The sequence below is a fragment of the Leptodactylus fuscus genome, chromosome 4, assembly GCF_031893055.1.
Source record: "Leptodactylus fuscus isolate aLepFus1 chromosome 4, aLepFus1.hap2, whole genome shotgun sequence".
Classification (NCBI taxonomy): Eukaryota; Metazoa; Chordata; class Amphibia; order Anura; family Leptodactylidae; genus Leptodactylus; species Leptodactylus fuscus.
The window spans coordinates 197,992,368-198,006,300 of record NC_134268.1 but is presented as its reverse complement, the minus strand read 5'-3'; the positions used below and the strand labels follow the sequence as shown (position 1 = coordinate 198,006,300).

Genomic DNA, 13,933 nt, shown 5'->3' with positions numbered 1-13,933 from the left:
ACAGGGACAGGGCTAAACAAATTTACAGCAGACAGGGATGGAGCTAAACAACCTTGCAGCAGACAGGGGGCGGGGCTAAACAACCTTGCAGCAGACAGGGGGCGGTGGCTGCTGTTCCAGACAGTTATCATACAGTCAGACATGGAGAGGATATGGCCGATCTCCTGGGACACACAGAGAAAATTTCTTTAATATTATAATTAAAACAGAGAAATATATATGATCAAAAAGGAAAAGAAACAAAAGGGCAGAAGGACTGGACCATTTTTGTGCTTTTTTGTGTTCTAGTGTCCTGCTACAGTTAAAGGAGTTGTCCGGGGAGGAGGGCGGGGGGCTACAGCCAGCTTCTACAAGGGGCCACTTCAGACATCTGTATTCTACACAGCACGGGGCCAGAAGTGATTGGTATAGTGGTAGGGCTTGGGTACTGCAGCTCTGCTTCCACTGACTTCATCAGAAGCTTTGCTGCAGTAATGGCACCCGGCCACTGTAGAGCCAACTGCTCCTAGCCCCGTGTTGTGTCTAGTATGGGTCTCGGAAGCGGCCCTGTACAGCTGATCTGTCACCTCACTATTAGACTATAGTAGGGTCCGTGTGCTTTCTGCACAAGTCATGCGGACAGGAAACTAGATTGTGAACTACTTTTATGTCCGCATGTTCCGTGCGGAAAGCACACAGACGCCATTATAGTCTATGGGGTCCATGTGCTTTCACTGCACACTGCTTACCAATGCATTCGGTAGTCCGTTCAGCAGGGTCCCCATGCAGACTCCCCCAAACGGCTTACCGACACAGATTTTAGGCCTAAGGCCTAAAATCACTTTCTGTGATTTCCAAAACCGTTTTGGAAATCGCAACATTTCCACTGTGGGTATTTTTCTGCAATTTGCTAGAATCCCATCCACTTTGCAGGGATTGTAAAATGCCACCGTTTTTTGCCGTGGAGCTTCCGCCACATGGGGCCCCAGCCTAAATCAGATATAAAACCATAAATCCTGGACAACCCCTTTAACTGCAGCAGGAGATATTCCCATGGTATTAAAAAACACCTAACAAGTTATGCAACATTGTCACATTGGGTTCTAACCCCATAACCTCCGCCTCTTACCTGTGTGTGCACAAAGCCTAACATCTTCCGGTCCAGCAATCCATCCTTAGATTTTGAGGCCTAGGCGGAATAATACGGCTTACGATGTATCAGCACGGATACAAGTCATCTTTAAAATTCCGTGCTAAAAACAAGCGTCTGTGGATATATGGGGTGATCTCCTAACAGATCACATGATCACTGACCAGGGTCCTGGTACCTGGAGAGAATCCTCTCGATACACGGTACGTCTTTATTATTTAATCTGACAAGCAGCGATATCATGTTTGTTGGGTTTTTTTTTCCGTACATTTTAAAGTAGATACAATTATTAGGTTATTTTTTTTTTAATATTACAATATTTAGTTTTGACTTTAGGTCCTTTAAGATACATTAAAAAAATCAAGAAAAAAAAACACAACTGCAATCGTGTTGAGGATGGTGAAGAAGGGAGTGGGGGAGGGGGAAAAAAAAACAAAAAAAATTACCCAACCAAAAATAAAAAACTCCCAAAATAAATTCCACATTCCAGAAATACTTCACTCATTCCTTTTAGTAGAGTTGTAAGAAATGTTACAATGGCATGAGCTTGTAATATTTATAGGCATTTTCACTGACGCTCATGACGTGGCACTGGTGATGTTGTAAACAGCAGAAAAACAGGGACTGCCGAGGTGAGAGAGAGTAAGGAGGCAAAGGCCTGCTTCTTCCAACGGGAACACACCAAACAGCGATGTGATGACTTCCTCGTACACACACCGATGTGAGGACGGCGGCATCATGCTACGTAACTGTATTCATCTGCTGAAGCTTGGCTGCGCTCTATGTACTGCTTGTCTATCAGGACCTCAATGCACTTCTTTATCATACTGATGCTTGGGTTAAATCTCGCTCTGGACTGGCTGATGACCTGTAGGGGGGGACACAAGCAGAATATTACAGTCACACCAATGGGAAGAGTTCACCATGATCACAATAGAGGTAATACAGAGGAGGTTCTAGAACTCTGGTCAAAGGGTTAGTTATAGGGAGCAATTGCTACCGGGCCCTAGAGCCTCAGGGGGGCCCAAGGCCTCTCTATATCATAAGAGGACACCAGTATTACACAGTCCAGTCATATTAATGTGACCACCGCCTACTTTTGACGTCAACGTTAAATAACCAATCGCAGAAGGCACGTGTCATCAGCCATCTTGGTGCACTCATCATTGTGGAAGGCATGATGGACCAACACAAGTATGCATCTATCCTTGCGGACCATGTTCACCCCTACATGTGAAATGTTTTTCCTCAGGATGACATCTACCAGTAGGACAAGGCGACGTGTCATAAAGCTCGCAGAGTATGCGCTTGGTTCGAGGAGCACCAGGATGAGTTTACCGTACTCCCTTGTCCAGCAAATTCCCTGGACTTGAACCCAATCGAGAATCTGGGACCACTTTGATTGGGTTGTTCGCGCCATGGATGCTCAACTGCATAACCTAGTACAGCTGGCCACGGCACTGGAGTCGGCATGGCTCAACATCCCAGTGACATCATCACAACATCCCCTCTCTTCCTGCACGTCTCGCAGCGGTTCGCTCTGCCAAAGGGGGTTATTCTGGATTTTGACAGGTGGTCACATTAATGTGACTGGACTTTGTATAAGCGGCGCAAAGAAAGTGGGGTCCTGTTACATATTTTGCATTACACCCAGGAGCCTAAAGTTACGCCTCTGCTCCGATCTTCAGAGGTCCCATAATAATGAACACAACTATAGGGACACTCAGACACGTAGACTACGAAATGGGCCATTGCCAGCAGCTCCATTGCACTGTGTAAATAAGCCGCCTGTGATCTGTGCGCTCCAACATAGCTAGGATTTAGGGATTTGGCAATGTACTGCCAGCTTAGTCACGGGTTTCCATGCCAGGTTGCTTTGTCTGGCTGCTAACTCCTGCCACACGGGTTTGTATGTACAACTACAGTCTACTACGATGGGGTGGTCACCCAACATTCAGTAACACGTTGTATATTTGTCACGGCTGTTTTACACCCGAGGGAGATTCCTTGTAAATTTCAGTGTTTTAATGGATCTGTGAAAATATAGGTCATGTCCTATTTTTGCCCATTTTCACAGATCCCTCCATACAATGAAATGTATGGGGGGGGGGGGGCTGAGAACGGGTGCAAAAGGCCTGAAGAGTGTCATTTTATCATACGTGTACCTCAAGTAACGGTGTGTTGATTTTTAATATGGAAGCCAATACGAGACATCGCCCATTGTATGCCTATACCACAGTATATATGTTACTTCCATCACAGGTATACGTTCCACTGCACATTGGAAGGAAGAAGTGAGGTGTGAATGAACACAGCCCAAGTATGTTAAATATAAAGAATACCTCTTATACAGGAACCTCATGATTGATGAGACATTTGTCCGTTTTGAGCATGTATCCCTGACCGAGAAAGAAAATCCCCCAAAATGTTGAAAATCTGAAGATTTCATAGAAAAGGCTCGGGGGGACATGAGGTTATAATACACCGGATATACCATTATATCTCCCCCAGCCAGTCATTTATATAGTGTGCTTTCACAATAATGTGTCCTGATGTGATGTTCGTGCTCCTATACTATACTATACTATACAGTGAGGCCGGGCCCACGTGGTGCAGGCAATGCTGTTTGGCTGTGCTGGAAATGCCATGGAAAAAGAAGAACACTGCGGAAAAATATGCGCAGTGGACAAGCTGCGGTTTTGTAAATTGCAGCATGTCAATTATATCTACAGAAACGATGGCGGTTTCCCTATAGGTATAATGGAAACAAAGTCTGCAGACTTTCTGTGAAAAGCGCAACTAGAAAAACTGTGATGTGTTGCCACCATGGTTTTTCCGCAGCATTTTTCTCTACTAAGGCTCGCTAGGTTTTTGATGCGGATTCTTAATTTTACAGGAGAAACACAATTATTGCAAGGGGTTGTCTTGGGAGTTAAAATTACCTTAATTCATCCAGTGTTTTTTTTTTCCGTTTTTTTTTTGTTGTAGATTGTGAGCCCCATATAGGGATCACAATGTACATTTCTTTTTTATCAGTATGTCTTTGTAGAATGGGAGGAAATCCACACAAACACGGGGAGAACATACAAACTCCTTGCAGATGTTGTTCCTGGCGGGATTCAAACCCAGGACTCCAGCGCTGCAAGGCTGCAGTGCTAACCACTGAGCCACCGTGTTGCCCCAAAAATGTGTCCAGTCTGTGTGGAGAATCAGCCCCTCCATCTGCCTTCACTGAGTGAAAACAGAACCTCCCCTCCACTCACTGTGATCCCGTCTTGCATGTACCTATGGACAGACTTTGGCTAGCGACAGGATGTGAACTGCAAATTAGCTAGCGGCAGGAACTTTACTGAGGTTTTTCAGGCAGAAAACAGGAATATTTTTAATTAAAGTTTATTACATTTTGGTTCAGAATCACATGCTCTATAAAATGAGACGAAGTTGTCTGAAAAGTTAGTGACCATTTAAGGGGTAAATAGGCAAAACATACACAGTGCAGTTCTGACACAGGTTTGGATGCTGTCTTTTGGATCTCCTTATAAGCTTTCGATAAATCAAAGACTTGTAGACTATTCCTTTTGGGTATCTTACCTAATTGACTGTAATGTTATACGGCCCCTACCTGCACGAATAGGTGATTTTTGACGCTGTTGGGGTATTTTGTGAATACAGTACTGCAGAATCCTACTGTATAGTCGGTGACAGAGCTGCGTGTGAAGTGTCTATGACTTTCCTAGCTGTGGGCTTTGGAAATGCAGTTAGTGAATATTTGATGAGGGCAATGCTTTGTTCATGGTGTATTAGAGTGATGGGTTATGTAATGTACTCAGACTGACAGCTCCTCCACAACATACATGTGATCATACATTACTGGAGAGGACGTGTCACTAGAGGGAATCTCGTCCAGGTGGAGAAGTTTCTGCTACGGGGCCTGAACTTTTTTTTTCAACTTCAGGGCATATTAGAACCTATTTTTCCGTTTCTAGTATTGTATTCTCTCTTCGGTTACAATCTAGGAAGTGAAATGGTTACATTATATGTTGTTACTGCCCGGAGGGTCGGCATCAAATTATAGGGGCAGGTCAAGCTCAAACAGCAAAAAAAAATAAATAAACCCAAACCCTGGGGTATATAGTTACTAGACCAGTCTCATTTTCAGTGCAATCTTAAAGGGGTTGTTCAGATTCAGGCAACTATTGATCCTTTAACAAGAGGAACATTCTGCTGTCCTGACATGGACGTTTTAGTAAATACTTGCATTCTCCATGCACAATCTTACTCTATATTGTGCTGACCCCTCTGTTGTTCCTCCTGGATATGGATAAACAAATTGACTACTGGCCATTACCTACCATTCACTTTCCTGCACGGATAGGACAGTGTATAAGAAAAGACTGTATTAGCAAGGGGAATGCTGTCAATTTATTAACATGTTTCCAGGAGGAACAACAGAGTTTTAACAAAAGATAGTCCAGAATTGTTATTTTATGGACAATACAAGCATTTACAAAAGAAAATGGAGATGTCAGGAGAGCCGAGCTGTCAGAAGATGACAACCGAAAGAACGATTTTAGGAGAAAAAGCTTCGGCTGCAGAAAAATAAAATGTAAAAGCGAATGACCGAACAGTCAGGATTGCTGGGAAGGAACTGATAAGTTGTAGCTTTAGTCCTTGATACGCACTTCATCCGCCTCAGCACATGCAAATATTCCTCTGTGATAAGGTAAGGCGGAGGGCACTTACAATGGCGAGGTAAGTGCTGATTATGTATACAGGGGCAGCCATGCATGAAGCCCTCGGAGATGGAAAATAGGAACGTGCGGGCGCGCGACCAAAGACGAGGAAAATATTCAAGCAATGTAAATGTTGAAACATGCAAATGGTAACATCTAATAAAGCGTTCAGCCATTGTTGCTGCCCTTGGTGGCTGGCGAGGACGTCCTTCTGCATTGTACAGCTCATGATGGCGGCATTATTATCTAGCTACTATTATTAGCATCAAGAGTCTTGGCCATGTCGTACAGTTCAGTCATGTGGAACGCGGAGGAGGATTCCGGATTTCTTTGCTACACTGAACCCTTTTACGGCTACTTAAAGGGGTTGTCGGGGATTAGGACATTGACAGGTGTTGCAAGCGCAGCGCCGTATGTTGTATAGTGGATTCACTTGGTATGGCAGCTCAGCCCCATTTATTTGAATGAGACTGAGCTGTGGCATGGCCATGTGAACAAGAGAGGTGAGGTAACTGGCCCGAGATGAAGAAGAGAAGCCCAGTATCACAAGCCTGGATAACCCCTTTAAAGCCCCTTAAAAACAAATAAAATCGTTGAAATTTGCAGTTTTTTTTTTTTTTTTTTTTAAGTGGCGGAAAATGCCATATAAAACACGATACAACCAGAGAATGCTGCATTTTATATAAAACCAAACGTGGTGTGAACATAGCCCAGTGGTCCGAGTTTAGTGCTATAAGTATTATATTGGGAGAGACGATATATTTCAGCTCTTCACAGCCATTGTCTTTATACAAAGACTCCTACTGACCAAATACTGAGGATAGCTCAATGTGAAAATATCCAGAGGCCATAAAAAAAGCTATAAAGTGGTTATCCGAAACCAGACTACCGAGGGCCATCATAAGAATACCTGATGTGAAGAAACCAGTAGTAATAATAATGGACGGGGCAGGCTGATCTGTATGGTACAGAAGGAAAATGTGCTGCAGCCATAATGGCGCTATTAGCAGCAGAACAACTAATAGGGCTCCATGTGTGAAGGGTTGTACTCCCAAAGAACAGACTGCACAGCAAGAACCTGCAGATATTTTTTCTCGGGTACCCTTTAATGCTATTCACATGACATTTAGGTACAACAAACACAGAGATCTAAACCATAACAATTGCAAGTATCTCATCTTGTATATAGACATAACATGGACCAACCTACACTGCAGTCTGGTATGACCAGCTCGAAATGTCTCATAATGGCCATAAAAGAAAGGCCGTCCATAGAAACCACCAGCTGGCTCTATTGTATTAGATTGTATTACATGTATTGGCTCACACATTCCCTACAAGTCACTAGTGCATTCATGGCCAGTGATATGGAAGTTATATAATCATCTTCACAGAGCGCAGATATAAGAGAGAAGGGGATGCAATTCAGGATAGGGTCAGCAAGGAATAACCCTGTCCTACAATGTTGTGGTTTTGGAGAGTCCCCGCACGATCGGCACTATCTGACAACTATAGGTTTGTGAAGATTTATTTGTCCACCAGAAAAGGTGCAGTGACGTACCTCTATGGTTAATGTTAAAGGGGATTTCTGGGTTACAAACATTTCTAACCTACTCTAAGGATAGATCACCATAGTCATTAGATTGGTGGGGTTCTGACACCTCCACGAATCAGCTTTTCTCAGCACAGAGAATGGAGCAGGAAGCAGACAGCACTGTTCTCTGTGCAGTGGTCAGACCAGGTACTGCAGATCAGCTCCAATTCACCTTAACAGGAGCAAACCTGCAGTGACCCAGTTCTACCACTACACAGAGAACAGCGCTGTCTGTTTCCTGCTCCATTCCGAGTACAGCTGATCGGTGGGGGTGTTGCATGTCATAATCCCATTGATCTGATATAGACCTATGCTTAGGACGGGTCATTAATATTTATAACCTAAAAAAACCCTTAACACCCATTTGTGTATTTCTGTTGGGACCCCTGCCCTGCTATGACATCTATATGCCCATATGAACAGTTGTTGTCTTGCTGGGAGATAAAAGTAGAACCTTTCCAAGATGATGAAAGGTATACTGTATATTATATATAAAGCTATAGCATGCATTAAAGTCCATATAGATAGACATAACAAGAGCCGGATCAGTCGATTATATTACCAGACGTGAAGCTTTATTTTAGGCTGCCTAGTCTAAATCTGTACATGTGCTCCAAAGATTTTAATGTCTAGAAAACAGTATTTGGGCATTTTTGACTGCATTGGTTTCTACACCATCTCCTACATACTGGTGTGTCCTATCGTAGCAAGTCCTTCTAACCTTCTACACCGTCTCCCCACGTTACATTTTAGAATACATTTCCAGATAGACCCGATTCCTTATTTGTGCACTACAAAGACTAATGAGAAACTAGCAGAGTCATGGGATGAAATTATAACCAGTTCCACCAAGAAAAGGAAATAGCCATGACATCCAATTACTCTGTACATTAGAGAGAACCACTTGGCTCCTATCAAATAAATGCAAAGACAGTGGCGGGTCTGTGGTACAAGGAGTGCGTCATCTCATATCAAGTGGATAAAAAGGTTATGTTAATCCTTGTGCAGCTTCCAGCAATGGCCAGTTTTGTCTGCAGCAATTTTACATCTGAAATCATCTAATCTGGATCATGTCCTATGTTGCAAGGTAGAGCTTTTAGGGTAAGTTCACACAGGGTTTTTTGGTCAGGATTTTGAGGCCGTATCTGCCTCAAAATCCTGATCAAAAATATGGCTCCTGGAATAAGAAGCGACATGTTCATTCCTTCAGGCGGATTCGCCTCATGACATCCACCTGAAGATACCCCCTCCTCCCGACTAGGCCCATTCATTTGGGCCTAATCTAGAGTGGAGTGCGTGACTGGATGCTGGTGCAGTGCACCAGCTTTCAGTCGTGGCTACGCGGTTTTTGGATCTGAACCTGAGGCAGCCTCTGCCTCAGGTTCTGGACCCAAAAACCCTGTGTGAACTTGCCCTTAAAGGGGTTGTCCAGGATTGTAGCATTGATGACTTGTCCTTAGGATAGCTCATCAATGGTGGTGGTGGTGGTGGTGGGGGGGGGGTACCAGGTGTCAGAACTTTACTGAACAGCTGTTTGATACGAGCATAGCATTCAGGTGAGCGTTGTGATTTCTTCACTAAATACTAAGCACAGCGCCATATATTGTATAGTGGCTGTGCTTGGTATTACAGCTCAGCCCCGTGTAGTTGAGCAGGACTAAAATTGGTTATAACTCAGCTGTATACATGGGTCCTCAGACTATGGCTACACTATGACTCCAGTGCAACTAAAGTAACATATCTCAGCACCACTCATTAAATCAGACTAATCTGCGCACAGATTATGTGACCAATGAATGTGACATCATTGGGCTGTGCTGGTTGCAGCAGCTGATCAGTGGGGGTCTTGGGAATCAGATAAGACAACAATAGATAAGACAGCAATATTAAACTTCCAGAAAACCCCTTTAATGTCATGGTTCCCCACAAGTAATATATCTACCAAAATAAAGTTAAGTCCATATGCTGGCTGCTATAAAAAAAAATGGCTGCGAACAACGCCAAAGCCAGAGCAGACATCCAAGTCCTTACCTCTTGTATCAGGGCATTATGCCTGAGCACTTTGCGGGCTTTCATGATACGCACTATAGCAGCTTGAAGATACATTTTTCTGTCTTCGTCTACAGCACTTCGGGTCTGTTCCACTTCCTATGGACATAAAGATAGATCAGTATAGTATGGCAGGACTTTCTCTTGTATCTGTATGAAATTGTGAGCTTAAAAAACAATATGTAACCCATCTCTTAAAGGAGATATTCATCTGCTATATACGGTCTTCCGATCTTGCTCCTTGGCTGTATTTTAGTTCACCTACATTATGGCGGACCTGTGGTTTAGCCACAGTGTCTACAATGAGTCTCAGATAGTCACACCCAGATTCATCATTGGTTTTCTGTGAGTGACAGAAAAATGCCAAGGTGTGCATTTACACTGCATCTTGGTATATATTGGGATGACTTCTTGATGGATGCCTCTGACCTATGCCATGGTCACACCACAAGCTTTCCCAGTGTATATGTCATTAAGCGATCAAGCTACATAATCTACATCAGATCAGGCGAAGATCACTCCGCACAGAGAACTAAGTGATCCTGAAGTCTTCCTTCTTTCTTCTGTTCCTTAGCTACTCTGGACTCCTAGTATTTCTTCTCTTCTCAGCTTATGTGTGTCTACGTCTGTAATATATTACTGTGTATTATCATGTATCTGTATTACTATGCTGCTGTAACATACTGAAATTTCCCCACTGTGGGACTATTAAAGGATTATCTTATCTTAATGCACTGCAAATGTGGTGTGAATGCAACCTCATGGACGTATTTGTTAATGTGGGATATCTTTATAACTTCAGGATAAAATATAAGTGCCAGATGCTAGCAGCAACTTATAGGGAATCTGGAAGGAGGATTTGTGGCATTAAACCATCCACAGGTCCTTATGGAACGAGGGTTTAGAGTCCCAAAGAGCTTTCTTTTAATGTCCCCCGTAAAAAAACAATATATACGTACTGGGCTTAATTGTACATGAGCATGCGCACATTGAAAAACTGCACAGGCACCAGGAGCACCAGAGAGGAGTCAGACACAACTCATCAGACTCATTTTAGGCAAGTATAATGGTTTGTTTTAATGTGAGCATGCATGGTATTGCTAGAGGTCTATATGGGACACTAAACGCCTGGTCCATAAGGATCTGTGGGAGGTTTACTGTCTCATATGGACCTGACAGGTTTCTTTAAATCTGAGCTGAAAACAATCCAATGGCTCCAGTCAACTCAAAGGTTAACAGGCACAAGAGGTCAATAGCCGGCGGCCCATTACCTTCCCGTCACACTGAAGCTGGAGCTGGGTTAATAGGACGACACATGAGGGCAGTTTATGTTATTGTGGTTTGCACTCACTAAAAACCTTTGAAGTTTAGTCATATGAAAAAGTTTCACTATTTGCCAAATGTGTGATCAAGATTAATCCAGAAAATTATCACAAGCTCGTTGGGGAAGGGTTTTAGGAGAATGAAAGAAACTAAACAACTCAGAAAAGACCTGGACATTAAACAGTACCCGTTACAGGGATTTTCCAGCTCTGTGATACATAGGTCAGTGATGGCGAACCTTTCAGAGACTGAGTACACAAACTACATTATTAGATGCTCAACAGTGGCCCCCACACAGTATTAGATGCTCCAATGTGGCCACCCAGACTGTACAATGCGCTCCACAGTAGCCACCACATATTATACGCTCCACAGTAGCCCCCACACAGTAGTACATGCTCCACAGTGGGCCCACACACAGTATTATATGCTCCACTTTGGGACCCCAACAGTATCATATGCCCTACTTTGGGTTCCCAACACAGTATTATAAGCTCCACAGTGGGACCCCACACAGTAATTTACGCTCCACAGTAGGCCCCCACATAGTATTACATGCTTCTTACCTGCAGTCCCACAAAGAGCAGGTAAACAGCGACCTCCTTCTTCTGACTGAAGGCGCTGATGACTTACGTCATCGCACCTGCATCAGGGTAGGTCACACTCTGCAGTCAGTGTAAGCTGCAGTTTTTAGTTGAGAGCGCATTTGCACGTTATTATTATTTTTTTTTAATTTATAAGACATCCTTAAACCGTAGGAAGTCTTGAACCCTAAAAGATCTGATCACTAATGCAATGCATTACAATGCACTTCAAAGAAACAGCGCTTCTATTGCAGGCTGCACAGAGCAGCCTGCAACAGAAACTAACGAGTGACAGGCCTGGAACCTTCACAAGGCTCCTGGCTGTCATACTAATGGGACACCGCCAAAATGGCGCCTCAGTCAGCTTTGACTGAGGCACCGGAGGGGTTAATAGCTGCGATCAGTGTGGGCACTGATCGCAGGCATTAGTGGCTAGTCTCTGCTGTATAAAACAACAGAGACCTGGTGGCTATGGCGGCTGCTTGGGTGCCATTGTTATCTTCCGGGAAAAGCCTCCGCCGCACGTGACTGCTGAATCCATTCAGTGGTCTCAGCAAAGGGCACATGTCATCATTACGGGTGACGTCCCCGGGATCTTTTTCTGAGGCTGCTGATTTAAAATATTAAAGGCTTGACTGGACAACTTTTTTAAGAACAATAGTCTGAGCTGGAAAATCTGTGGATACTGTGCAGATCTAACTTTAAGAAGAAAATGCAGCTAGTTGTATACCTGTCACACTGGTGGCTACGTCTAAATTCTGGCTCGAGATAAGCCAACTAATAGGTGGTATAAACTTAGGCTAGACAGTCTAAAAGATACGAGATGAAGATTTATTACCCAGCATTAACAACACATAGCGGAAAGTAAATAGAAACTTGAGGCAGACATCTGCTTGAGATTCCTCTTTATTTTCCACCCCCGGCTCCCCGCCATGTAATGCCAAAGCAGAGATTCAGCGTTCTGATAATGATTAGGCCCAGATGCAAGGTGCTGATCAGCGAATGTCTTGAGCTGTGGACTCTGCAGCTGAATCTGCTGCGGGAACCCATGTCAAGATGTTCATTTCTTTTCAATACCTAATCCTATCTCTGCCTCCCATTGAATACAAAGGGATGTAGAATCTGGGTGGAATCTGGTGCTGATGTGGCTGCAGAATCCGCCTCCAAATCAGAGGCGATGTGATTGGGCCCTGGCAATACAAGTTAGATTATGGATGGCCAAGATGCGGCTGATGGATTGATGGTGGGATCATTTATACGAGACTGCACAAATGTGTGTGTACTATCTGTAAATAGGTGAAATAAAAAGTTACAGCCATTATACTAACATCTCCTAAAAATAGTCCTGTCTGTCTAAACAAGACCTACAGTAAGATCTCAGTCTTTTTATATCTGGCTCATAAAACCCAACAGCTACCCTATTGTCGCTCACAAATGAGGTGTGTACCCTGGCCTTAGTCTCTTACCTGTGGTGTGTCCTTTTGCATTGGCGTAGTAATTTTAAATTTCGTCCTTTTACTGCTGAAATTCATATTTAATGAAAATATCGATTCGCCATCCACATCTTCCTGCAGACACATAGAAAAAAAGCCATGAGACCTAAAGATTTTCTGAATATTCTCAAGTTTTAAACTTTTTAGGTGTACAGAAGTATAAAGAGATTATACTCTGCATTTTTATGCCAATGCTTTGTGATCAGAAATGAGTAACACGGCTGGGATCAGAGGGACTTCCGATCCCAGCAGTTAGACCAGGAGCAAGGACCTGATCCAGATGGACACTGGATACATGGGCAAGAAATTATTTTATGGTGTCTAAGAAGGAATATAGCTATTCCGGCACAGTGTGCATGGGTAATACTGGACAGAATGCTGTATTAAATAGGCAGTTCACATCAGCTTAATCAGTCTGTTGTACTGATCAGTCATGGGATTGGAACAATTTTGTTCTGCTGGATATGATTCACGTCTCCTGGCGCATGCGCAGTGCATTGGAAGCTGAAGAGAGGACACCTTGCTTCACTGCACCAGGAGCTGCTTCATTTTAAAGATGTATTTAGCCAACAAATAAGTGGTCGGGGGGGCAAAATGGTGGCTCAGTGGTTAGCACTGAAGCCTTACAGTGCTGGAGTCCTGGGTTCGAATCCCGCCAGGAACAACATCTGCAAGGAGTTTGTATGTTCTCCCCGTCTTTGCATAGATTTCCTCCCATTCTACAAAGACATGCTGATAGGAAAAAAAAAAGTACATTGTGATCCCTATATGGGGCTCACAATCTACACTTTTAAAAAAAAGTGGTCGGGAAGACATGTTGGGTGTGTTTACACTTGCAGGTTTTCAGATGCAATTTTATAAAGCCACAAAAAACGCCATCTGAAAACCTGAAGGTCTAAACGCACCCGTAGACAGGGCAATTGCCAAACCTGTAAATGTTTGTTCCCAATAATTGCCCCATGTAAAAGGCCCCTTTATGACCACTGGCAGTCAGTAAGGGGTTAAGGGTGCCGATTGACAAAAGGGAA

At 43.6% G+C, this 13,933-nt stretch overlaps 1 protein-coding gene across 1 annotated transcript in view; it reads right to left on the bottom strand.

Annotated features, from left to right (window-relative positions):
* Window positions 1-245: 245 nt before the first annotated feature.
* Window positions 246-13,933, bottom strand: part of CUL2 (cullin 2) — a 53,103-nt gene continuing 39,415 nt past the window's right edge. The window contains exons 19-21 of the mRNA XM_075271618.1: window positions 12,879-12,980; window positions 9,488-9,604; window positions 246-1,997 (exon numbers count right to left, since the gene is read on the bottom strand). Of these exons, the coding sequence (XP_075127719.1) occupies window positions 1,866-1,997; window positions 9,488-9,604; window positions 12,879-12,980 (351 nt within the window). The 3' untranslated portion in view covers window positions 246-1,865. The remainder of the gene's footprint in view (window positions 1,998-9,487; window positions 9,605-12,878; window positions 12,981-13,933) is intronic.